General features: G+C 42.1%; 1 protein-coding gene across 1 annotated transcript; it reads left to right on the forward strand.

Moving 5' to 3' along the window:
* The first annotated feature begins 40 nt into the window (after window positions 1-40).
* On the forward strand, window positions 41-24,902 carry LOC111148646 (alkB homolog 1, histone H2A dioxygenase). The gene is made up of 6 exons (XM_022505398.1): window positions 41-227; window positions 3,307-3,415; window positions 7,086-7,248; window positions 17,993-18,083; window positions 20,927-21,120; window positions 22,087-24,902. The coding sequence occupies exons 1-6, from the start codon at window positions 54-56 to the stop codon at window positions 22,514-22,516; spliced, it is 1,161 nt and encodes a 386-aa protein (XP_022361106.1). The 5' UTR covers window positions 41-53; the 3' UTR covers window positions 22,517-24,902.
* Window positions 24,903-27,001: the final 2,099 nt, after the last annotated feature.

Raw genomic sequence — 27,001 nt, forward strand, 5'->3', positions numbered from 1 at the left:
CCCGGAAGAATCTTGCGGAGCTGCTTCCGGGTCAGAAGAGGCCAAACAGCGACATGGGGAAGATGGCGGCAGCCGTGGGCTCTGTAGCGACGCTGGCGGCAGAGCCAGGGGAGGACGCCTTTCGGAAGCTTTTCCGCTTCTACCGGCAGAGTCGCCCTGGGACCGCAGACCTGGGAGCGGTCATTGACTTCTCGGCACCCCGCGGCACGGGGCCTGGTGCCCGCAAGGTACGGACAGAGGAGCGGCCCGGGTCCCCGGTCTGCTCGCCTCGCTTTTTGGAGGGGCTTCCAGGGTCCTCCTCACCTCTTTTCGCTGCCAGAGTGTTATTGAGTAATTCCCGCTCTCCGTGGGCGCGGAGTTTAAGTGTCCACGAAGCGTCACACTTTGGCGGTGAAGAGCTGTGCTGCCGGTTCCTCCACGCGGCCATTCCTGGCTGCGGCCTCAATGCTTGGGAATTGTATTCCTAACATTAACTGTCCATTTGCATCTCTACTTCGATTTGTGTAAAAACGCATAAATTGTATTCATAGATGTTAGAATAGCGTTCTGCAGCTTGAAAAAAAACAATTACCGGAGTCGTCCCAGAACTGAGAGGGATCGGTGTTGTTAAACCGTTGTCCACAAAACTACTCCCTGTCGTCTCTGGGCCCTTTAGCAAGAGGGCGTTGAACGATTGAAATGATCTCTCCACGTCTGAAAGTAAAGGGCAAACGAATCCAAACACTATGCATTGTTTCTTCCTTCCCCTGTGGAATAAGAAAAGCAACATAAAGGAGGACAGGGGGTACAGGGAAAATCACAAATGTACTATAATGCGTAATTTCTTTACAGTCGCTGTAGCACTGAGGATCCCTGATCCTTTAATTTGGCCTTAGTTTTGTCCACAGATGGCTGCATGCAGAATTCTTTCTAAGCTTATTATAGCCCGCAATAAAATCGGAATGCTCTAGTAGCACCATATTTATCTAGAACTCAGCTTCTTAGGAACTTCGTTTGTTTACAGAAGTGGTCTTAGAGTTGTCAAAATAGCATACAGAAAGTCAGTTCTCTAAGAATAATATACATGGGTCAGATCCTCATTCAGCTCCTTTTGCCCGTATTTTGCTGCAATACTTAAATACTTTTAGAATGGGGGTGCCTCGGTTGTTCATTTGGTTAAGTTTCTGACTCAATTTCAGCTCAGGTTATGATCTCAAGGTAGTGAGATCAAGTGCCACGTCAGGCTCCACAATGAGCATATGGAGCCTGCCTAAGAGTCCCTCCTTCTCTGCCCACCCTGCTGTGCTTGCCTGTTCTCTCCCTCTCTCTCTCTCTCTCTCTCTCTCTCTCTCTCTCTCAAAAATACTTTCAGAATGTAAGCCTCTGAGGAGATGATTGTGTCTAGCACAGTATCTTAAACAGTAAGCACTCAATAAATACATTATCCATTGAGTACATAAAAACTTGGATATTTAGGAGCACCTGGGTGGCTCTGTTGGTTAAGCCTCTGCCTTTGGCTCAGGTCGTGAGCCCCCAGCCTTCAGGCTATCTACTCGGCAGGGAGTCTGCTTCTTCCTCTCACTCTTCACTGTGCTCTCCCTCTCTTTCTCAAATAAGTAAGGATTAAATCTTAAAACAGAACAAAACAAAACCTTGGGGTGTTTCGTTCCTTAGCTCAAAACAGATTGAAAGTAGCAAACGGGAGAAGAAAGTTGCTATGAGAGCAACTAATGAGCAATGAAGAAAGTGATAGCTAACAGGCAAGAGTGGAAGGAGGGCTTTTTTTTAAAGACTCAGAGGTTTGTTTCAATTTAGCATGGAGAATAGGTCCACAAATTTAACTTCAGATATGAGGGTGTTGCTGAATTACAGTGCATTACTAAGTATGGTCTATTTGAAAGATCATTATAAAGTGTTTGAAATAAAAACATCTTATCAGTACCTGGAACAATTGGCTGGTGAGGTCTCTCAGAACATTCCAGATAACCATTTTATTATAGATTGGTAATAATAGACCAGCCACTAGTTGCTATTTTTTTCTGGAAATCTCTACACTTGGTGAAGTTGATAGGATAAGAGATCATATCTTTTTGGAAGAGAACATCTGATGTATTCTAAGGCAAGCCAGACTCTTGTTACTAATGGAGGAATAAAGGGTTTTGTTTTCTGAATGTCCTTAATTTAGTGACTGAATATTGGATCCCTTAACCAATTTAATGAGCCATCCGTAAGATGCTCTTATATGCAAAGAAAACTTCATGAGCCCTGGAAAAACTTAATTTCTCAGTAATTAAAAAAGGCAAAAGCTCTGAGTTTCAGTTTGAAGTTTCATCTAAAAGAATAAACACGCTAGATGGGATTGGGAGGGAGACAAACCATAAGTGACTCTTAATCTTACAAAACAAACTGAGGGTTGATGGGGGGAGGGGGGTTGGGAGAGGTGGGGTGGGGTTATGGACATTGGGGATGGTATGTGCTATGGTGAGTGCTGTGAAGTGTGTAAACCTGGCGATTCACAGACCTGTACCTGGGGATAAAAATACATGTTTATAAAAAAATAAATTAAAAAAAAAAGAATAAACACGCTTTCAGCAAACAGGGTTTCCAGTTTTACTGAAACAGTTATTCTGTCTGGTTGGAGCACTCTCTTCATTCTCTTAACCTCCCCTGCCTGATGCTCCTCACAAGTCTGTTAAAACACCAACTGTATACAAGTGCCTCAAGCGTTATTGTTGGACGGAATTGAGGTGAACAGAATTTTCACTGAGGATATTTCAGTACATCTCTCACAATTTAGAGCTTTCGAAGAAATCCACAAAGGTGTGGTGTCATACAAAACGGTAGTCTTGAAGGCCAAAATCAGGCTGCTTCTCACACTGCTTAATTTTATATTGCCTTCTAATATTTGTTAGTATATAGATGACAAAACTGAGGCTCTAAGAAGTCAAGTGACTTGGGGGCGCCTGGGTGGCTCAGTTGGTTAAGCATCTGCCTTCGGCTCGGGTCATGATTCCAGGTTCTGGGATCAAGCCCCATGTTGGGCTCTCAGTTCAGCGGGGAGCCTGCTTCTCTCTCTTCCTCTGCCTGCTGCTGCCTCTGCTTGTGCTCTCTCTCTATCAAATAAATAAATAAATAATCTTTAAAAAAAAAAAAGTTAATTGACTTACCTAAGTGTTACATCAAGTAAGTGGTAGAACTAAGTTTAGGAGCCCAAACTTAGGACTCCTAATTTTTCCTCATACCAGAAATATCTTTAAAAGTTCGAGATTCTCAGATCTGACTTGCAAAATAGCTTTAGCCCTCCAACTTCTCTTTCCTTCCTGCCAGGTGGTTAGAGCTCAGCTGAGTGTGTCTTCTGTCAGTGACCACGATGCACATAGAGCAGGACTTCAGCCAGTCAGCAAGTGGCAAGCTTATGGACTCCAAGGCTATCCTGGTGAGTGCAGCTGACCTCAGAAGACAAAATCAAATAATCGTTTGTCTAATTTCAGGAGAGGAGTTGTAAGCAGGTAAATAGACAAAGAGGAAAACTGAACACAAAAATATTTCACTCCCAAACTCCTTTTAAGTCTGCCTCATCTAAGATGTCCATTTATTTAGAATTCCCAAAGGTTAGAACAGGAGTCAGTAGTGCCTACCTTAAGTACAGAAAGTGACACACCAGGTACAAATCAAAAATTATTACATTGATTCTAGGCTCCCTGCCACAACTCCAAACAGCTACTCTGGCAGAAGAACCACTCTGAATGACGGAACAATTCATAATGGTCGCTCTAATCACAAAATCTCTATGTTTTTGTGTGGCAAAAAAAAGAAAACAACCTAAAAATTGTTGCTATTATTAAGGCTGAGCTTTTGAAAAGAACATTAATAGTTAATGAGATCAAAAGCCCTAATAAACTAAATCATTTAGCATTTTGCACTTCAGTAATATTGGGTAGCTCACATTACACATTTAGAAACTAACATAATGAAAGATGGGTAATGCTTTTAATTTTTTTTTTGAGTAAACTTGTCCCCAATGTGGGGCTCAGTCTCACACCCCAGATCAAGAGTCGCATACTCCGGACTGAGCCAGCCAAGCACCCCTAATCTTTTTTTTTCTTTTAGGATCATGGGGCCATTGTAGATTAATTATTATGAACTATTTAGAAAATGCAGGGCGCCTGGGTGGCTTAGTCGGTTAAGCGGCTTCCTTTGGCTCAGGTCATGATCCCAGGGTCCTGGGATCCAGACCTGCATCAGGCTCCCTGCACAGCAGGGAGCTTGCTTCTCCCTCTCACCTCCCCCCACCTCATGCTCTCACTCTCTCAAATAAATTAATTAACTAGAAAACACAGAAATGCCTTATGTGATCAAATAAGCTTTTATCTGTCATCCTTTTTCATGGAGAGGACATAAAGTTAACACTGTATTTGTGATTTCAAATACAGATTAAAAGCAAGAAAAATCCCTAAAAAATACCAGTTTTCATTATTATGCCATGGGCCAGGTCTGTGTCACAGCTCTTAATAATTATGACCACTGATGTATTTGTTAACAGTATAGGATGGCTTAACAGTATCAGTACTTCCCTAAAAGGCCTCATGCACTTAAATTCTTCATGAAAGAAGAGTCAAATGATGGCTTTAATGTATGAAGGTATGGCTTGCCATGAATTTGGATGAATGAGGAGTGTGCATCACCAGTAGTCTTATATGTACCTTTTGTTCTTAAAGGCTGCCCTTGACGTTTCAGGCCTACCTCCTGTTTTCAAGGCTATGCCCTCTTTTAACAAATTGCTTAAGACTACAAAGCTATCAACCCTACTTTGGTTTATCTGTTGTCCAAATAGTTGTATTGATTTTGAGGTTTTCTGGGATTTCACACTTAAGTCACATTTTGTGAGTTAGTACCTCATTAGAGGTACCCTCAGAGACTTCATTCTGTCTTCCCTGACATTTGAAGCTGCATTTAGTAGAAGTCCAATGTCCAAAACGTGGGAAATGACCATCTCTGATTTAGACTTGATCAGAGGGATTGTGTGAACTTCTGGATTCTGCTTGTTGTGAAGGAACCTCAGTAACCACAACCTGTCCTTTTAAGAATGAGCAGGAAGTCATGGGTCTGAAAGAAGTGTAAAGCTGAGTGGGAACCTGACAGCATCCAACATTTGAAAGGTTGTCATACCACAAAGGGATGAGAGCAGTACGTACTAGTAGTAAAGGCCTAGGTTCTGACATGAGGCTACCAACTGCATGGTTCTACCATCCACTCTATGACCTTGGGCAAGTTTCTTAATCTTTCTTGGCCATGGTTTCCTGATAGGTAAAATGTGTATAAAAAGGTGCTCACTTTGTAAGGTTATTGTGAAGATTAAATGTGAGTACACTGTGAAGTACTTAAGCCCATGCCTGGCACATAGTAAATGATTGATAAATGAGAGAAAGCTAGAGGTATTTTTGAAGAATGAGAAACTAATTTGGGGGTTGCTATGTGTATCCAAACCCTAAGATCAATGCATGAAAATTAAAAGGAGGCAAATTTTAATTCAGTAAAAGAAAGCAACAGTCATCTAGAGTGGACTGTCTAAAAGGTAATCATTTTCCTGTTACTGGGTAAGCAGTAGTCTTCCTTTAATCTGATGTTTTACAGAATGTTATAATCTTTATTTTGTGAAGTAATGCTGATAGGTGGGTAAGTTGGGGGTTTCCATATCTTTTCTTTTTTCCTCTCTCTCAAAATACTGACAGTCCTGTCATACTCTAAAGTTATGTGGAGAATTTTGCTGGTGCATGAAGTGCAAAAGTAGCCTCCACACTCAGAAACAAATGTTCTCTCTCCTGTCCTCCAATTTTAGAGGAAGAGGAACACCTTCTGTTCAAAGCCAGTCCCTTCGCCTTCTTGATTCCACCTTCTTTCACCCCTTCCAGCTTTTAAGACCTTGCTCTGCTCCTTTCCTCTCTTCCATTTTCAACTAGTTCCAATCTCTGCTGGTTCTTCCGCATTATCTGTAAGCATACTTAAGCCTTTCCCAACCCTAAAAACCATAAACTCTCCCCTTAAATTCTTTATTCTTCCATGACTGCTCTTCAACCTCTGTTTCCTTTTATAGCCAGGTTTCTGCAAGGCATTATGTGCGTAACGGCCGTCTCTGCTGTTCTGTCGCCAGGGGCTTCACTGATGACAGTTTTTCATCTTTAATTCTTAAGAAAGTACATAGCATATGTTCGTTGAGTATTTAAAGAATGGATCCTTAGCCTGCATAGGATTCCAGTTAAATATTGTTATTCCTCTTCGACACAGGAGAAGAATGACGTTAGACTACTTTCAAGGTCACAAAGTCCTTTTCTGCACACGTGCTGTAGGTATTTGCATCATGCCGTACTGAGTGGATGTATTTCACAGCGTCTTTCTTCCCTGTTCTGTCCATCAGATTTCAATCACAGGCAGAAATCACACCAGTTTATTGTAACTAAGGGAATTTAATGTAAGAATTGTTAGCTAGATACTAGAAGACAGAAAAGGCCGGGAGGGGGGGCCACTGAGCGCTCACAAAGGTAGTAATTGCAGGAAGCAGCTACCACCTTTATAAATGACAAATACCGGGGCGCCTGGGTGACTCAGTGGTTTAAAGCCTCTGCCTTCGGCTCAGGTCATGATCTCAGGGTCCTGGGATTGAGCCCTGCATCGAGCCCCACATCGGGCTCTGCTTGGCGGGGAGCCTGCTTCCCCTACTCTCTCTGCCTGTCTCTCTGCCTACTTGTGATCTCTCTCTCTGTCCAATAAATTAATAAAATCTTTTTAAAAAAATGATAAATACCTGGTACAGATTTGAGTGGTGACTTGTGGCGTGACCAGTTCTAAGTTTGCCTTGGGGTAGCACAGCGGATAGTTGTGGAATATTTGTTTCTCTTGAGAATTTCTTTATTTCCTCCCTTCCTCTAAAATCGGAGAATAGGAATGAGAAAATTTGCTTATGAATGTGGAAGCCACAAAGCATGAGCAAAGGGGGATAGGGAATAAATAATACAGTAGTGTGTATAGGATGTCATCGAAAACAAGTTATATCAATAACTGATGGAGAATTTTCTCCTCTCCTTTTCCCCACCTGTCCTTTTGTATAGGATTTATTTTTATCCCAAACCCCTTCCTCCCAGGTTACCAGTGGCACTGGGTGAAGCAGTGCCTTAAGTTCTATTCCCAGAAACCAAATGTGTGTAACCTGGACAAGCACATGACCCAGGAGGAGACTCAGGACCTGTGGGAACAGAGCAAAGAGTTTCTGAGGTAAGTGTTCATCATATTCAGCTCAGCGCCCTGCACATCTTTAGAGGACCTGCTCTAGAACAATGCAGTGAAAGTAACTGAACTGTTTTTTTTTCCTTGTTTCCATGCAGAAACAGCACGTTTCATTCTTTCCCCTGGGAACATTTGGACAGATGCTTTGACAGTTACATTAAATTGATATCCATTTTAAGTATTTCCTTATCATAGCTCAGATCTTGAGTTCATCCTCATTAATCATCAGCTGGTCCAGCTTCAGCCCTTTTTCTACTTAGAGTGAGTTCCAGGGGCACGTGGCTGGCTCAGGTGGTAGACCACGAAACGCAGATGTCAGGGTTGTGAATTCGAGCCCCACATTGCATGTGGAGATTACTTAAAAATATATAATGTTTTTAAAAAGTGAACTGTGAGTTCCTTTGAAGACTTGTACCCTGGAAGAAATTAACACCAAAAGCTCTTTATTTCTACCTTCCTAGATGAAGTCACTGCTACTAGCAGTTTTATAGTCAGTTGTTCCTCATGAGAACTAATGTTTGCACCTTAATGTTGAATCAACCTTTATTCATTCACAAATATATAATTGTTTTGAAGTCAGGTGCCCCATCATTCCACAGAAATTTACTGAGGATTAATTGTATACAGGCATGATGCTAAGAACTGGAGATACAAAGATTCTCAGGACACTTTCCTTGTACTCAGGAGGGCATAGTCTATGGCAGGAACTCAGTGTCAACAGGAATAATTATAACAGAGCTTAGAAAGTGTCAGAATAGGTGTTTAGAAAAATGCTGTAGGGGCCAGAGAGAGATGTAATTGCTCTAGGCAGGAGAAGGTATCAAAGAAGAAAAAAGTATTTTTTAATTGGGTCTATTATTCTCTTTCTACGACCACCTGGGTTCTCATCCCAGGTCTGCCACTTACTAGGTATGTAAATTTGAGCAAGTTTCTTAACCTTTCTGTGCCTCATAGTAGTCCTTCCCTCATTTAACAGTGTGAGGATTAAACAGGATAATATGCGAGAAATCTTCGGAGCAGCCCATTAAAACCACTGCTCTGGCTTTGTGTGTTCTCTTTGGACTTAGGATCTCTAATGGTTCGGTTTTCAGAAACTGTGTCATACTGATTCCAACAGGGGAAATAGAAGAGTTCCTTTAGTTGCAAGAGGAAAGGAAAACTAAAATTCTTTGGTTTTCTTTTTTTTTTTTTTTTAAAGATTTTATTTATTTATTTGACAGACAGAGATCACAAGTAGGCAGAGAGAGAAAGAGAGAGGAGGAAGTAGGCTCCCTGCTAAGCAGAGAGCCCGATGCGGGGCTCAATCCCAGGACCCCGGGATCGTGACCTGAGCCGAAGGCAGAGGCTTAACCCACTGAGCCACCCAGGCGCCCCTCTTTGGTTTTCTTATGAAGCCTTCTTGGTCTGCAGGTTATGAGAAAAGCAGGAGCAGTGGGAAACACCCTCTGTAAAGCTTTTGGTGATGTCTTCTTTAGAACTGAGAGTGAAGTATAGGAAGATCATGGTTGAGTGAAATTTGTCAGAGAGCTAGAGTTTGAGGTTAAACCAGCCTATGTTTTCAAGTAATTGATTTTATTCCTTCTGACAAATAACTGCAGAAATCCTAGTTATCATCTTCCATGATAATTCAGATGAACCTCATTAATAAATCATCGTAAACAGTGGTGAGGGTCTTTTTTGAGGTTTTGTTTTTTTTGTCTTGCCAATTAGTAAAAATAAAAAATGGGATGGTCCTACCTTCTGTTGTCAAGGGTTGGAAGAAAGTGATAGGCTCAGACATTGTTGGTGGCATTGAAAATAGATTAGGACCCTAGTTCTTCTGTCACTATGTGATACGTGTTTTGATTTCCTCATCTTGGGAACAAAGGGATTGGACTGGATAAGCCATTTCAGGTGGTTGGATCATGGTTGGAGTCATCTGGACAGTACATGCCAGCTCTCCCCACTTTTCTAGAGCAGCTCAGAAAGGGAGAGGGCCTGTCATTGAAGAAGATTCCCTAGAGATTCTGATTATTGACCATAATATCCACATTGAGGACTGCTGAGCCAGAGGACCTCTAAGGATCCTTTCCATTTTAACTTTTTAGTGTTCTGTGGTCAAGGAAGAAGAAACTTTTAAGTAGGAAATGAAGAAGAAATATTTGAACTTAGAGGGGAAAATAAGTCTGTTCACAAAATTAGGGCACCTTAGTTCTGTGAGTGCATAGTGTCGCTGGAGCCTTCACAAGATCGCAGTAGTTAGGTATAAGCATCTTCCCTGCAGCATTGTTCGTAATGAGAGGGGGATGAGAAGCATGCTAGTGTTTGTCAGCAAGAGACCAGATAAATCAAGAGTGACATACCCCAGCAGTAGAATGCAGCCACAATACAGCCATTCAAAAATCTTAAATCCAACTCTAGCAAATATAGGAAGGCTACCACCATAGTAAAATCAATTTTCAGCATCTCGTCATGGCTGCCTTAATCTGAGCCACCATCATTTACTGCAGTAGCCTCCTAGCCTGTCTCCCTGCGTTTGTTCTCATGCCTCTTCAGTCTTCTTTTTAAGATTGTATTTATTTGTAAGAGAAAGCATGTGCACATACATGAGCTGGGTGGAGGAGGCAGCAGGCAGAGGGACAAGCAGACTCCCCACTTGGCAGGGAGCCTGATGTAGGGCTCTGTCGTAGGGCCCCAATGAGCCGAAGTCAGATGCTTAACTGACCAAACCACTCAGGCGCCCCTCTTCAGTCTGTATAGAAGTCCCTGCACTTCTCTTAGAGTTTCTCATCTTCAGTACTGCAGTTCAGTTCTGATGTCATCATCCAGAGTCGACAAGGACGTCATAAGTTGAGGGCTAGGTCTCCAGGGTCTCCAGCCAAGCCAGTCTCACTTAGGACACCAGGCACAAGTTTGGGAGATCCCAAGCTACCCACACTTCTGACCAACTGGTTTCAGATTCAGGGGAGTTCCCATGACCCTCTCAGGTTCATAACTCACTAGAACAACTCACAGAATTTAAGAAAGAAATTCAAGTATATAATCATACTTACGTTTATAGTTTTATTATAAAAGATACGAATCAGGACCATCCCAATGAGGAAAATGTAGGGCAATGTTTGGGAGGGTCCTGACTACAGAGCTTCCATGTCCTCTTTCCATGGAATCAGGAAGTGTCACCTTCCCGGGAAGCTCTCCCAAACCTAGTATTCAGTTTTTTTGGCGGGTTTCACTACTTAAGCATGTTTGATTGAATTATTAGTCACATGATTTTACTCCGTTTCTAGCCCCCAACCCAGCCCCTGAGGTTTAGCTAATCACTTGACTGAAAGCCTCCATCCCTCTAATCACATGGTTGGGCTTCCTAGCCTGACAGACTCATATCCTGAGTCATCTCCTTAGCATAAACTTAGCTGTGGTATAGGGCCCACTGTGAATAACAAAGATACTCCTATTTCTCCAAGAAATTCAAGGATTTAAAACCTCTCTCCCAAGAGCCAGGGACAAAAGCCATTGAAAATTCATTAATGCAACTCCATCACACTTAGAATAAAATCAAAAGTCTTTACCATGGTCTGCGAAGACCTTGGTGATCCATCCCCCAGCCACCTCCAGTTTCATCTCCCACCATTCCTTTCCTTTATTGTGCTCTAGCTGTAGTAGCCTCCGTGCTTTCCCTTCAGCACATCAGACAAGCTGAGATTCGTTGTACAGGCTGTTCCTTCTACCTGGAAAACTCTTCCCTTAGATAATCAGTGACTTGCTTCCTTTAAGTCTTTGGGTCTTATCATCTTATGAGAGATGATTCCCTTATCATTAAATTAAAAATAGTCCCCCATTTTCCCTCACTCTTCATCCCCTTGCCCTGTTTTTACTCTTCAGTGCATGATAATTACCAAATATTTGTGGAATTAATAAGTGGATCCTATCTTGTACCTTTTGAATTTTGTGAATATATCATCTATTAAAAAATAACTTCTTAGAATAAGACGAGGAGAAATACTAATTTCAATAAAGCAACTTTGCTTCATCTATTCCATAAGTTAGCCAATGAAATGTTTTGCATCCATTTTTGTATATGTGGAAGTTTTTTGCATTAATGTCCTCAGTGTGGAAGCAGGATTAATCTCTTCCCCTTTTCTACTCCTTTAAGACTTTGTTTATGAAACTATTATGAGCACTTGTTAGAGTGGATCCAGTCATGGGGCCCTTCTCCCTCCCACTGCCTGCCGTGCCCCTCCTCTGCCCCAGACCTTGAAGTCTTTGTAACCTCAGTGCCAACCACAGTTCTTTGTATATATTAGAAACTGCTTTTTACGTATTACTTTAACTAAATTGATAACCCCCTCCGTTAGGCTGATGAAAACATGCTGAATTTGAGAAGGATCAATTAAAGACTATATAGTACCTTTCCATCTTATTTTCATTACTGAATAATGTACATTTGTGTTTTAGGAAATACTTGATGCTAAAACAGATATGAAGATTAAAATTAACTCCCTGCCTTTGAGGAAGGGACAATTAAAGGAAGAATTCGGGTACTTACATACAGAATTTGTAGGTGAATAGAAGTCGCAAGGTGCTGTGGTGGCACAGTGGAGGGACAGACTGAAACTAGGACAGATTTCCCTGAAGAAGTGAGATTAAACTGTGTGTGCAAAAGCATGTCAGAAAAATCTGCTGTACGGAGAATAGAGTAGAAGAGGAAAGAGCATTTCAGTAGAGAAAATTGTATGACCAGAGGCACAGCCATGAAGGATGGGGAGGGTAGTGCCCCCTGTGGGAAAAGGAGGGGAGGTAAGATGGGAAAGGTAAGAACCGGATTATTAGGGGGGTTGTGTGCCTTTTGGCAAAGTGTGGACTTTGTCCTATGAATCCCTATGGGGATTCATCAGGATTAATCAGATTTTTCACTTTAGAAAGGTAACATTTTTAAAGATTTTATGTATTTGAGAGAGAGAGGGAAAAAGCACAAACCAGGGGAGTGGCAGAGGGAGAGAGAAGCAGGCTCCCTGCTGATTCCAGGACCACGGGATCATGACCTGAGCTGAAGGCAGACGCTTAACCAGCCAAGCCACCCAGGCGTCCTTAGAAGGGCAATTCTTGACAGTGAGTAATATGGACGGAAAATACAGTTGTTGCAAAAAGCACAATTAAGAATTTAGCTTATTAATGGAAGAGACATTGTCAACAAGGCTTGGTGACCAAGAGATTATGAGAAGTGGGAGACAAGAAGTTAAGGATTATCTGCAGATTTCTCCGTAGCACTCACAGGGTAAAACTGAAGTTTTTGGTGAAGGGTTTTTTTCCCAGTTTTATTGACATAATTGGCATACAGTATTGTATTAGTTCAAGGTCTATAACGATTTGGTATGTAAATATTGCAAAATAATTATCTAGGTAAGTTAAGTCACCTCACGTAGTTGCAAAATTTTGTCTTGTGAGAGAACTTTTAAGATTTACTCTTTTAGCAAATACACAATACGGTTTCGTTAGCTGTAGTCACCGTGCTGTACGTTGGATCCTCAGAACTCACGGCCCACGCCCGCCCGCCCTCACTTTGGCATCTTTTAGTCTTCTCTGTTTCTGCAAGTTTTAGATTTTTTAGATGCCACGTGTAAATAGGATCATACAGAATTTGTCTTTCCCTCACTAACATTTCACTTAGCACCATGCCCTGAAGGTTCATGTTATCACAAATGATAGGATTTCCTTTTTTATGGCTGAATAGTATTCATTTATGTGTTGTGTGTCATGTTTTCTTTATCCATTCATCCCATCAGTGGACACTCAGGTTGTTTCTTTGTCTTGGCTGCTGTGATTATTTATGTAAAACTCTGGAAGTCCCTCTAAAAGTTAAAAATAGGATTACCAGAGGAAGAGGAAGAGAAGGAGCAGAGACAAAATTCTTAGTGTAGTTTGGGGATTAATGTTTTTGAAATGCCTGTTGAAGTAGCCAGGCAAAGATGTCCAATTTGCCTTTGGAAATACGGAACTGAGCTTTGGAGTGAAGTCAGAGGGCGATCTGTCAGTTACATGTAAAGACCATCGTAAAGCCGAGTGTGCAGCTGGCTCAGTCAGTAGGGAACACTTGATCTTGGGGTCGTTGAGTTTGAGCCTCACACTGGGTGTAGAGATTACGTAAAGAAATAAAACTTTAAAAAATGATTGAAAAAACAAATATCTGTAATGGGGTTTTTAAGGCTTTTTATCATAAACAACCTTAGACATTTTCTGCCCTGAGTGAGTACTGCTGCTTTCATAATGATTCACGAACGTCCCTTGAAGCAAGGAAGGAAAGGAATTCCCAGTGCTTAGTTATGACACTCAAACTAGGCCTGCACGAAGAGTGGACAGGCAGGGCAGTTCATTTCCACGCAGTTAGGGTGCAGTTGAAAGCAGCACTAGAGGACATGACTGCTGAGAGAAATACCAGTACTTACACAAAGCACTTATCCATGACAGAAAGTGAGCAAACTGCTGTGTAGGCACATTCGCCAGAGGACAAAGTGGCCAGCTCACCCATCCGTCATCCTCCTGCCAGGGCTTGGAGCTGCAGCAGGGGCAGGGAGCGGAGTATGTTTCTGTTTGCAGTGAGAACCCATAGTCAGGGTCGTACTTGCTTGAAAACATTCTTCTGGATAATTGGATAAAGATTTAAAGTTAGGCCCGACATACCCCTTGCACTCCGTAGAGCGAACATGGCAGCTCTTTTGGCACTGAGCCTTCCTGGCCTCCTTTTAGACAAGTCAGGTTTAAAAAGAGAACAGCCCACCTCTCCCCCCTCCTCTTATTCATCTCTCAGTATTTCCTGCTTGAAAATCATCTGGGCATGGGTTAAATTTGGTTTTGGCCTTAAACTATTCAGTGTTCAATACTGAGTTTTTTGGAATCTTGGTTACCCAGAGCCCACAGGGACCAGAATGGTCCCTAAGTAGTGCTGAGACAGGAAGTGACTAGTGTTAGCCTGTCCTACTGTCACATGTGGAAGGCCAATCTTACAATTATTGTTACTTTCCTACCAGAAATTCCATACAAAGAAAGGAAATTTTGTTCTCAGAGGCTATGAAATGAGGGGTGGAATCTTAAACCTACCTGGGTCTGACACATTACACAAAACGTGTGTGTGTGTATAAAATCATCCTCAAATGGTGTAATCAATGATCACAGCTCTTCTTTCACTACACAAGTCTTTAAAATTTTTTCCTTTTTGTTAGGTGGCCTAGACTTAATGCTTTTACACCCTTACACTAGCCCCCCTCAATAATACAAGGCAAAGCCCAAAACCTTCCTTACAGTAATACAGTTAAGGTAGAAAAGAGATGTTCTTTTGGTTTTCTAAAAGAACAGATTTTAAAAGGTATAATATAGGATGTTTCTATTTGTGCTCGATTATTACTATGATTTTGATGATCTTATTGTAAACAATACCATAAAACTGTGTTAATTGTAATAGTGTATGCCCTGTCCTAAGGAACATTAGACTGACTCTCGATGGAAAAGCAGCTTGGTGATACTATATTGAGTATCTAAAATGCCATCGCCTTCTGAATTATTTTATTTATTTATTTATTTATGTTAGGGGAGGTGGTAGAGGTGAGGGGCAGAGGGAGAGGAAAGGAGAGAATCTAAAACAGGCTCCATGCTCAGTGTGAAGCCCGACGCGGGGCTTGATCTCACAACCCTGAGATCATGTCCTGAACCGAAATTAAGAACAGATCCTTAACTGACTGAGCTACTCAGGTGCCCCCTGAATTATTTTTAGAGCTGCATTCTTTTACCTTTATCAGTTTAGATCAATCTAATTTTGATTTAATAGCATGAGTTTTTCATCAAGAATAAAACGATCTTTTATTGATCTAGAAAGGTGGAAGGTATCTTGTTTTTTAATTTTGGCTAGCGTAGTGTTTCTCAAAGTGTGTTCCCTCGCTCAGCAGCATCCCTATCTCTTGGGAACTTATTAGAAATACAGATTCTTTGTCTCCATCCTAGACCTGCTGAATTAGAATTTATGGGCCTGGGCCCAGCCATTTGGGTTTTAACAAGCCCTCTAGGTGATTCCCCTGAGCATTAAAATTTGGAAACCACTTGGCAGAAACTAAGTGGGCTACGCACTGTTAACCACAGTATTCTCAGGAGTCCGGAGATGAGAGGTCATTCTTATTTTTCTATCTCAAGGCTACTAAAATAGATTATGTTCTCCGGAGGGGATCATTAGGGAGTTTTTTTATTTGTATCTTTAGCTGAAGAAACATTGGTAGAACCCATGTTGTGTTAGTAATTATGCATTCCTTTCCCCCCACCCCCCAGTTTTTAGTTTTTACACATAGAAAATAAAATAATGAATGGTGGTTCTACATGGTAACTGTTCACATCAGCTAGTAGCAGTCACTGGCCATGCATATATATTGTTTCCCCTGAACTGCTAATCATAACCTGTCTTCTCTTGTGCCAGGGGTCCCCAAGACCACACCCAGTTTTGATAATACGCTGGGAGAGGTCAGCACATAACTGTCCTTGTGGATAAGACTTACTCTGCTTCAAAGAATACAAACCAAAAAGGTGAAGGGAAGAGACACATTGAGCAAAGTCCTGGGAAAACCAGGCTCAAGCTTCCAGGGTTTTCTTCCAGTGAAGTCACACAAGGTGTGCTTAATTCCCCCAATAGTAAGTTGTGACAACATGCATGAATTGTTGTCCACCAGGGAAACTTAGTCCCCAGGTTCTTACCAGGGGCTGGTCCCATAGTCTCTATGTGACACAAACCAAATTCCAGACTCCCAGAAGGAAAACAGCTATTTAACATAAACCATACTGTTTTGCACAAAATTTAGGCACAGTGAGTAGCAGTGTTGGGAATGGTGTGAACCTCCCCAGAGTCCAAGTTCCAGATGCCTGCCAGCAACCAACCTTGTAAACAGACCTTTCAGAGGCTCTGCCTTTTTTCTACACCGCTCTCCTCAGTCAGTCGGTATTTTTTCCATTCCTTTTTAGCTACTGGCCTTGATGTGTATCTGTGTCACAATGTCCTTAGACTGTAAACTTTGTGAGGACAGATAGCATCTATTTTGTAAACTCTTTCAAACATCAAGGCGAGTGCCACTTGCAGTTTGAGCCTCTAATAAAGCCTTTGCCTCTACCTATGTGGTACACCAGTATTGCCCACTGCTCCACTCTGTTTAAATGATGGCCATTCTTCAATGCCACATTCAACTCCCAACTCTGCCATGAGGACTTAACTGATTAGACAGCTAACTTTTTCTTAATTCCAGTGGCCCTCAAAGTCTCATGTTATACAGTTTAGTACAAATTTTATACTGCCTTGGAATTTCCTTTGATTTTTTTCTTATACTTACCTGTCATCTCTTGTCAAAATGTGAATTCCTTAAAGCAGTCTAATCTTTTCTTTTTTAAACAGCAGTGGTTCTTGAACCAAAAAAAATTGTTTGATTACTGATATAAATTGCATAGGAGAAACAAACCCTAAAATTATTAGGCCTGGCATTCTTGTATTTTTAGATATTTAGAGGTAAATCAAAGAAGCTTCTTCCTCTAGAAGAAGAGTAGTTAATCCCATAGATTTGATCAGACAGGATATAATTGCAAAAAGGGCACCTCTCTGTTTTACAGAAGCCTCCTGTGTTTGAACAAGGGGATGTCAGAAACCAGATCAATTACAGTGGTCCTTAATTGTTAGCTAAGCCTCAATTATCTAAGCTATGTTAGACAGGGTTGAAGAAGTCATGTTAAACCAGTTATTTTTTATTGTATACAATGTATATTTTGCCAGACTTTTCCCCCCAACCTATAATTCTGGGAAGCCACCATTGTTATAAACATAGTGATAGCTATAATTAATCATACCTCACTTTCAGCAGACCAAATTGAACATGTTCTGTTAGCCAAATTTTCAATTACCTGTAGTGCCCTTGGTCCCATTTCCAATGGACAGGTAAAGATATTTCTGTGTTGTTCTTATCATTACTGAGATGGTGGAAACTTGCCATTTAAAATTGATCCCATTCAGAGGTTTTAGAACCAAGGACTAAAAATTAGAAATGCTAACATGGGGGCGCCTGGGTGGCTTAATTGGTTAAGCATCTGCCTTTGGCTCAGGTCATGACCATGGAGTCCCAGGATCAAGCCCCACATTGGGCTCCCTGCTCGGTGGGGAGACTGCTTCTCCCTCTCCCCCTCCCCCTGCCTATGCTTTATCTCTCTCTCTCTCTCTCTCTCTCTCTCTCTCTGACAAATAAATAAATAAAATCTTCAAAAAATAATAATAAAATTGATCCCATTCAGCAAAGGATTTAGAACCAAGGACTAAGAAGTGCTAACATGGGGGCATCTGGGTGGCTCAGTCGGTTGAGTGCCCGACTCTTGATCTTGACTTAGTTCATGATCTCAGGGTCCTGAGATTGAGCCCTGGCCCAGCTCCCTGCTAAGCACGGAGTCTGCTTGGGATTCTTTCCTTCTACCCCTCCCACTTGCCATCGCTGCCCCCCCTCCCCAGCATACATGCACTCTCTCTCTCTCAAAACAATAAATCTTTTAAAAAAAGAAGAAGAAAGAAATGCTAACATGTTTTTTAGTGTTATATATTTTGGTCAATTCCTTTGGCTATTCTCACTTCCCCTATCAAGGTCTTTGCTAACAGCTTATACCAAGGAATACCAAATTCCATGCATGCAAAGAGCTGTTGGCTGCCCCCATTTGAGGTGAATAAATCCTCTTTTGTCCCCAATCTTCACAGGAACAAAGAAATGAATAAACGGAGACCCCGAAGCTTACTAGAGAAGTTGCGCTGGGTCACCCTAGGCTACCATTACAACTGGGACAGTAAGGTATGCAGAGTTCCTTGCAAATTCCATTGTCTTCATTTTTAAACTCCTTGGGCTTAGTAGTTGGTTATGTTCCTGGGCAAGCCTGTACACTGTCAGATTATCCATTGGTGGAAGGATCTCTTTCATTTATCTCTTAAAATCCTCTTGATAACAGTGTCCCAAGAAGAATGAATAATTTCCCCCAAGAGAAAATTCATATGCTCTTACGTTGTATTATTTCATCAGAAGTCATTGGTGCTTTCTCTTAAGTACATTTTAACATTTTAAGGGTACAGATTTTTCTTTACTGCATTCAAGAGCAATTCTCAATTAAAACCTTTATTTCCATTATTGTTTAATATCTGTTTGGAGTAGAAGGAGCTCCATATGCTTCTGGTGTTCTCCACTACCTCACAAAAGGCACCTTTGCCTGCTGTATAAGGTCTGAGCAACACACAGATAGGAAAGAATGTCCTTCAGTTAACAAAGTCTGGTGTTTTCTTGAGGTACAGTTTCTTCATTCCCGACCTCCATGTTTCCAAAAGTACCTCCTTTATCATGGGCAGTCTAGTGCCTCTTGTCTCCGTTAGATGTTCGCCACCAAATAGAAGGACTCATTCTGAGAATAAACTGAATAAAGAGATTGGTATAGACCATCTTCCTGCTAACTAGTAACTTTCTAAAAGCTCCATAGTTTCAGTCAAATCAGCCTATTAACAATACATTAACTGCTCAAAATAGTGATAAATGTTGCTTGGAAATGTTCATGACATAATTCTTACTTTCACTGATGCAGAGTCAGTAGAAGACTGGATATCCGTTTTTGGGGAAATAGCCAGGTGATTCTCTCCGGGTTAGGCAGCCCGGGTTTGAACCTGGCCTTCCATAGTGTATACCTCATAATGGGGTTGGGGGGGCACGGTGGCGAGTGTCAAAGGTGTAATGCCTGCGTCGTGATTGCAGCAGTGCCTGCTTGTTCTGAGAAGTTAAATGCATTAATACAATACATGTTAGCTTAATTGTTTTTTATGATGTTATCTTTATTGCTGCTGCTGTTATTCCCCAAGGACTTAAAGTTACTCTCACTTAATAAGAAAAATGTGGAGTGAAAAATTATCAGAAACTGAGTGACTCAACGCCAAAAATTAAAAGAGAAGTAAGAAGACTAGTGCATAGACAGTTGGGGGTAGGGTTGAAAGCCCACAGAGGTAACCTAGTGCTAGAACGGTAGCTCTGACCAGTTGATCTTTTTTTTTTTTTTAAGATTTTATTTATTTGTTTGACAGATCACAAGTAGGCAGAGAGGCAGGCAGAGAGAGGAGGAAGGCACCCTGCTGAGCAGAGAGCCCAACGTGGGGCTCTATCCCAGGACCATGGGATCATGACCTGAGCCAAAGGCAGAGGCTTAACCCACTGAGCCACCCAGGTGCCCCTCTGACCAGTTGATCTTGTGAGGGATTGAAACTTGAAAGGGTAGGGAAAAACCTTATAGTTCTCTGGTTTGGGGAAATTAAATGGGAACTCTTCATATGTGCACTTAAGGAAAAAGAAGAAAACGTAAAACACAGAAATTCCAACTGAAAAGGCTTGGCCATCCATTAAAGACCTTCTACAAAAGTCTTCCTTAATGTGAAGTTAAAGGTCACTTCTGGCCAAAGTGCATACGTTCTCTCCAGAGGTGTGCCTCTGTTGCTACAGCTGGGATACGTCAGGGTGCTAGTGGAGAGGTGAGACAGAAGTGGATCTGCTAATCTGCTTTGAGATTGTTGGGCAGAGGGAGATGTGAGAACAACAGCAAGACAAAGAAGGGGCATTGGGCCGCTGCGGGCTTACCGAGCAGAGCAGCCCTCGCCCTTGTCTGCCAAGAAGACTGCCACCTTGTTCCCCTGAGCTGCTGGGTTTTGTAGAGAGAGTGAGTGTTCTGCCCTTTGATTTGTTTTGTTCTATTTAAGAGAAAAGGAGTATTGTGATCTTTACATGCTACAAATAGTTCAGAAAGGTAAATGTTGGAAATTACTTCCATTTTAAGGTTCTGCCTTGACCGTGGTGTAAGGTAGTTTCAGTTCAGATGTTTTGAACATGTCATCCCATCAGACTGACCAGTGAAACTAGCACCATGCCATGTTGTGGTCTGGGGGCCCAAAACCAAAGTGGCTATTGTATTAGAATTGCTTGCTTTCTTTCCTTTTTTTTTTTTTTTTTTTTTAAGTAAGCTTTGTATTTTAGAATAGTTCTGAATTTGCTGAAAAGATAGTACAGAGTTCCCATATACCCCACACCTAGTTATCCCTGTTAGCATCTTACATTATTATGGTACCTTTGTCTCAATTAGTGGACCAATGTTAATGCATTATTACAGTGGTGAAGTCCATATTTCATTCATATTTTCTTAGCGTTCATTCGGTTTTCTTTTTTTTTTTCTTTTTTTTTTTTTTAAGATTTTGTTTATTTGGCAGACAGATCACAAGTAGGCAGAGAAGTAGGCGGAGGGGAGCAGAAAGCAGGCTCCCCGCTGAGCAGAGAGCCCAATGCGGGGCTCGATCCCAGGACCCTGAGATCATGACCTGAGCCACCCAGGCACCCCGGTTTTCTTAGTTTTTAACTGATGTCCTTTTTCTCTTCCAGGATACACATCACATTTGGTCATCATGTGCCTCTTGGCAGTGACAGTTTTGAGTCACTTTTTTGTCCTATGAAAATGATCCTATTTGGGATTAAAGTATACCAGAGAGAGACGTAGTAATTGCTTCACGTGTAGACTCCATGCAGGGGGGACTTGTCTGGTTTAGCACCATGCGGCACCACAGTTCCTATTTTCCTGAGATCATTGTTTATTTTTCTTATTTTCCCTACTTCTATCAAAGAAATACTCAGCCGATCATTCTACACCTTTCCCTTCTGACCTGGCTTTCCTCTCAGAGCAAGTAGCCGCAGCCTGTGGGTTTCGGGGTTTCCGAGCCGAGGCAGGTATCCTGAATTACTACAGATTGGACTCCACACTGGGAATCCACGTAGATAGATCTGAACTAGATCACTCCAAACCCCTGCTGTCTTTCAGGTAAGCTGGTTCTAGGGATTTGGTTACCTTCTACCACGTCATTCCTTATTCGAAAGCGTTTCTAAACTAACTAAATAAAAACCATTTAAGAAATGGTTGGACTCTACCATCTTTTACTTCTGGGTGTCTTAACAATGTTGTCGTAAGTAAAATTAACCTTGTCCTTAAGAGTAGTAACCAAATTACAGTTAATGTTTGTGTTTAAGACACGTGGAGTCTCCCTTTTGTATTGAAAGGTATCGTCAGTGTCTGTGGAAGGCCGTGAGGCAAGACAAGCAACCTTTTCAGAATAAGGAAGAGTAAAGTATGGAGGCCTGACTAGTTTACTCTCTTGTCTCTCTAGACATGAGTTTAAATTGGGCAAAGTGCTGCAGCTGTATCCTGCAGAGAAAGTGCCTGAACAGTGTCCTTTATTAATTGCCTTATCTTTAAAGTGCACAGGCCGGGAGCTCAGTCATTCAAGTGTCTGCCTTCAGCTCAGGATCCCAGGGTTCTGGGATCGAGCCCCACATCGGGCTCCCTTCTCTGTGAGGAGTCAGTTTCTCCCTCTCCCTCTACCCCTGCAAATGTGCTCTCTTTCTCGCTCACTCTCAAATAAATAAATAAAATCTTAAAAAAAAGTGAACAGGCATGATAAATATAGAAAAGGACTCAATTTGTTGGAAGGCTTAAATCTTAAAGATGGGTAATAGTAAAACTAAATTTTTAATCTGCTTATTTAAGCGCTTCAAATTTTATGTTGCAGCAGTCCTGTGGGCTCTGCTAAGTTTAAGCAGCAGATCATGGGTTGGTCACTTACAGATGCAAGCTGGAAGAGAAGGCTCTTAACACAGATTAAAAAGAAGGATGTGAGAGCAGTAGGTGTTGAGCTGAAATACGAGAAGAATGCAGTTGGCAGTAACTTTCCCAGCCTTGGTTAGTAACAGAAACTTACTGTTGCGTGTTCTTTTACTTATTTTTTTATAGCTTTGGACAGTCTGCCATCTTTCTCCTGGGTGGCCTCAAAAGAGATGAGGAGCCCACAGCCATGTTCATGCACAGCGGTGACATCATGGTAATGTCAGGTTCCAGCCGCCTGTTGAACCATGCGGTCCCAAGGGTCCTTCCAAGTCCTCAGGGGGAGAGCCTGCCATGCTGCCTAGAGACGCCTCTGCCCACCGTCCTCCCCAGAGACTCCGTGGTAGAGCCCTGCTCCGAGGAGGACTGGCAGGTGTGCACCAGCTACTTGAAGACCGCTCGTGTGAACATGACTGTCCGACAGGTACTGGCCACAGACCAGGACTTCCCTGTGGAACCCATGGAGGAGAAGAAAAGAGACATCACCACAGAAGGTTTCTGCCACCTGGATGATGAGAATTGCCAAGTAAAACGAGTGAAATTAAACCCTGACAGCTGAGACTTGGGGAGCCCGTTCTTTTCCTCAGGCAGGTCTCACAGTAGATGACCATGCTTTCTTGTATTGCCGTAGACTTTAGCATCAAGACAAGCCAAAAACAGAGACAGGGAAAAACTCATCATGGATCACAGTGTTGCCTTGGAACCCATCCTGAAGAGTAAAGCAGCTAGCCACTTTACTCAGAGATGTGTTGGACATGGTCCAGTCTGGTTAGATGTTAGCTCTTGTATGTGAGAAGTCCAGGCAGCAGCCAGAACAGCCTTCCCAGCCTCTGCCGTTACCGCTGAGAGAGGCAGAAGTGAGTTGCCATGTTACTGGAGCCTTCAATACCTCAGATTTTATTAATGGGAAACCTGACACCCTTCCTGCTACCCCATCTAATGATTTGTGGTAAAATCATGGTCCCAAGAACCAGTCATTAGTCTCATCCTCATTCTTCCAGCCATCCAGTGATCTTTTCTTCCGTCTTCTCTGGCCTTCACAGAAAAATCCTATACACATTCAGACAATGGAACTAGAAACCTCATCTCCTAGGAAAGAAATTAATCACAGCTCTCTCTTACCTAAAAGATAAAATATATATAAAGCCCCAGGAAGAGGAGCGGTAGTTTCTCCAGATTTCCTTTAGGTCTAAACTCTTCGTGTTGGCTTTTTAATGCAGTTTTAATTGTTGGACTAAAAAAGCCCCAAGGGTGTTCTGTAACTGTTTTCTCCATGAATAAAACTCTCTCTTTTAAATTAAAGATCTGTATCTGTCTTCGAGGGTTAGTGAATCTGGGATTAGGTTTTTTTTCCCTGTTTTTACTTGCTGCGTCATTCGTGCTGTTGAAGCCCTCTAGCTGTTTCTGCCCTTTACCATCCCGCTCTGCCCTAAGGATTCTCTGTGATTATCTCACAGGAGAGAATATTCTTTGATATTCTAGTCACTGCTATCTTTTGTGATTGTGGGCAGCTTGGGAAATGCATGACGCACCAAGTTTTAATATTTGTACCCCCACCAGCTCGAGTCACCATACCCTTAGGTGAGCTGCTTTACATTTCTCTGGGCCTCAGTTTCCTCATCCGTGACATGAAAATAGTATTTACTCCCAACTTCCATTTCAGTTGATAATGGGAATTTAGTGCTCCTTTCTAGAAACATGGTGTCAGTATTTTATTACTGCATGGACCCAGAAACACCGCCTTTTGTCAGTGTGAACGACTGTCTAGAAGCCACTTGAATACCTGCTGCTTGAGACAAGACTTGCTGAGTCTGCATGTCTCTGTCCTCCCTTTTTTCTTCTTAGTAACATTGTATATTGAGTTCATATTTTGATACTTGTTTTTTAAGAAATAAAAATTAATACATTCGTCCCTTACATCTAAATAACCTCAAAACTTAGTGTATGCTGAAAAATTTTTATGTAATTAAAGTATTTTAAATAAATAATTTTAAATTACTAAAATCGCCACTGGAAAAATCCCTTTTGTTTTCCCTTAGTGTACATCATTCAGGACCCACTGAAAATCCACATCTGTTGTTTAGCAGTCTAGTAGGTCAGCCCATCCTTCAGCATCAAAATAGTTTGCTCTTCAGTTAGTTGAGTATCAGACAAAGGTGCTAACTTGTGTTTAGAAACAATGTGGTACCGAAAAAGTGCATACTCAGACTATAAACTCAAACCCCACAAAGTGAGATATGTGTGCTGTGAGAAGCCTGTGGAAATGGTCCCGCCAAGAGAAATGCAGATCCCAGTCTCGCAGCCCACACTCCCTTGAGAGATGTGCTGATTGGGATGGTGAGGAAAATTATTTACACCATTAAGTTCTCTAATTTGTATTTATTTTTGTGAGGCACCTATCGTTGAAGCGCTATAATGCGACTCTATTTTCACAGTAAGCAGAAAATGAGGCAATTGAGGAAAAAGGAAAAATTGGTGATTTTTTCCACTTTTCCGTGAGGATGACCCCCCAGGGTTGGTTGGTTTTAGTTGTCCACCAGACATTCTCCAAGTCAGGAGATGACAAGTGCTGACCAACCTCCTGTGTGTGTACTGCCCACGGACTAAGAATAGCTTCTACGTTTCTAAGTGGCTGGGGAGAAAAAGTCAAGAGTCGGAATAGTATTTTGTAACACCTGAAAATGAGAAAAGAGCCAAATTTCTGCATCCGTAAGTAAAGTCCTATCAGAACACAGTCACACTCGTTTAGAGATGACCTGGGGCGGCTCCTCATCGCGCACAGGACAGAGTTGAGTGGTGGCAGCGGACAGCACAGGGCCTGAGGGATCCAGCCTCGAGCAGAGAGTGTTGGTGGATGTCGAGAAAGGAAGCTAGACCCCGAGACAGGAACCTGAAACCGGGGGGAGGAGCCAAGAGAAGATCTTTTTTTTTCCTTTATTATTTTATACCAAAAATGCCTCCATAGATACTCAGTACGAGGTCGGATATGCGCTGTAGAGTCACAGTGTTCGGCCTGGGGAAACCGATACTCGACACCCAGCCGGTGGGAGTGTGGTTGTAGTCCCGGGTTCCATCCCCTTGTCCTCCCAGAAGTGATGTCGTTTGATGACTATATGGTCATCCTAATTCTGTTTTTGAATGTGTACCATTCGACCCAATCACTTACTTCTAGGAGTCAAGTCGAAAGTAGTCATTAGAGCTGTCCACAAGATTTTTATGTAAGAATGTAACAGTGAAGCCCTCAATAAGCTTGATTTTCAGCAACAGGGAGTTGGTTGACGAAGTTCATGTGTTCATTTGGGAACCGGTTATCGAGCACTGTTTTCTATCAAGAGGCACTGTTCTTTGCAAAAAGTGACCTGCCTTTGTGGTTCTATCCTAGTGACTGTGACATCACCATACAAGGGAAATCTGTAGCCATTTAAAGTTAAGTTTTGGAAGAACAGGTAAAGATATGAGAAAATACTCAATACTATAATAAGAAAAGTCTGTCATGAAACTGTGTGTAATCTTGTATAGAATGTTTACAGGTTGTTTTTTTTAAACTCAAAGGATAGGCATATAGCAAAACATGAATGATGGTGGGATTATAGTTGATGTTTAGTTGTTCTTTTTCTGTATTTCTGAGTTTCCCCCCCAACATTGAAAATCTTTTGAAATCTTTCTCTTTTAAAGAATAAATGTTCATGGGTTTTGGGGGTCTTGGTTTTGTGTGTGTGGGTTTTTTTTCCCTTAAGAAATACTCTGACCTGGTAATTCTACCTCTACCTGAAATCTGTCAGTCTCTAAATCCAGGAACATCAACATGGTCTAACAAAAGAGGCTTCTTTGAGGAAAATTTTTATGTAATAAAATACTATATGGCGGGGCGCCTGAGTGGCTCAGTCGTTAAGCATCTGCCTTCAGCTCAGGTCATGATCCCAGGGTCCTGGGATCAAGCCCCACATTGGGCTCCATGCTCGGCAGGAAGCCTGCTTCTCCCTCTCCCACTCCCCCTGCTTGTGTTCCCTCTCTCAATGTTTCTCTGTCTGTCAAATAAATAAATAAAATCTTAAAAAAATATACTATATGGCCACTATCAATCATGTCATACAGACATTAAATACGTGGAGGAAAATGCTCATTAGGTTAACTGAGAAACACAGCTTAAACACCGCATGTGTTGCATTTAGCCGGTGTTTTTCTATGCACAGTGTACATGCACAGAGTGTATATGCACAGACTGTACGTGCACAGAGAAGGCTAGAGGGTTAAAGTGTTCTTACATCTTCTAAATTTTCTGTACCCAGCATAACTGCTCTTTCTTTTTTTTTTTCCTAATTTTTTTAAAAGATTTTATTTATTTATTTGACAGAGAGAGTGATCACAAGTAGGCAGAGAGACAGGCAGAGAGAGGGAAGGAAGCAGGCTCCCCGCTGAGCAGAGAGCCCAATATGGGGCTCGTCGATCCCAGGACCCTGAGATCATGACCTGAGCTGAAGGCAGAGGCTTAACCCACTGAGCCGCCCAGGTGCCCCATAACTGCTCTTTCAAAGAAGACCTTTGTGCTCCTTTGGAAGGGGGCAGATCCAGTGCCCACGCCGCTCAGCCCCAGCAGCTTTGGCAAGTGTCCACTCACCTTTGCAAGTATGTGCCCTCATCACTTCCAGTCTACTCTGGATCCTTTCAGTCTTTCCGATCTTCCTCCTGCTTTGAAATATGTCTGGCGGGCCAGTCAGTGGAGCATGGGACTCCAGATCTCAGGGTCATGATTCAAGCCCCACTCTGGACACAGAACTTACTTTTAAAAACTATCAGGCTAAGGTGGGTCCTCTTGTGACTCTGCTTATTACTTCAGTAGAGCTGCTTGCCTGTTTCCAGCACCCTACATCGGGTTTTTCCTAGAAGGACCCCAGGCCCTCAGTGAGACAGCTGAGTTGCTGACCAAGCCCAACTCAGCATGAATTGGCTTGCCGTGTTCTGATTTTCCCAATTCCTTTTTCACTAAGATAAGCCGGTCTTATCCCTCTTCTCTTTTCCCTTAATCCAAAAGATTGGTTTAATA

Source organism: Enhydra lutris, unplaced genomic scaffold (assembly GCF_002288905.1).
Source record: "Enhydra lutris kenyoni isolate GAN:26980312 unplaced genomic scaffold, ASM228890v2 scaffoldscaffold20, whole genome shotgun sequence".
NCBI lineage: Eukaryota > Metazoa > Chordata > Mammalia > Carnivora > Mustelidae > Enhydra > Enhydra lutris.

What these genes read in the sequence shown, in the direction of transcription:
- LOC111148646 (XM_022505398.1), top strand. Translation starts at nt 54, where the DNA reads ATGGGGAAGATGGCGGCAGCCGTGGGCTCTGTAGCGACGCTGGCGGCA. An exon ending in ATTACAACTGGGACAGTAAG is followed by an intron (nt 18,084 to 20,926) that starts GTATGCAGAGTT and finishes CTTCTATCAAAG; the next exon opens with AAATACTCAGCCGATCATTC. An exon ending in AAACCCCTGCTGTCTTTCAG is followed by an intron (nt 21,121 to 22,086) that starts GTAAGCTGGTTC and finishes ATTTTTTTATAG; the next exon opens with CTTTGGACAGTCTGCCATCT.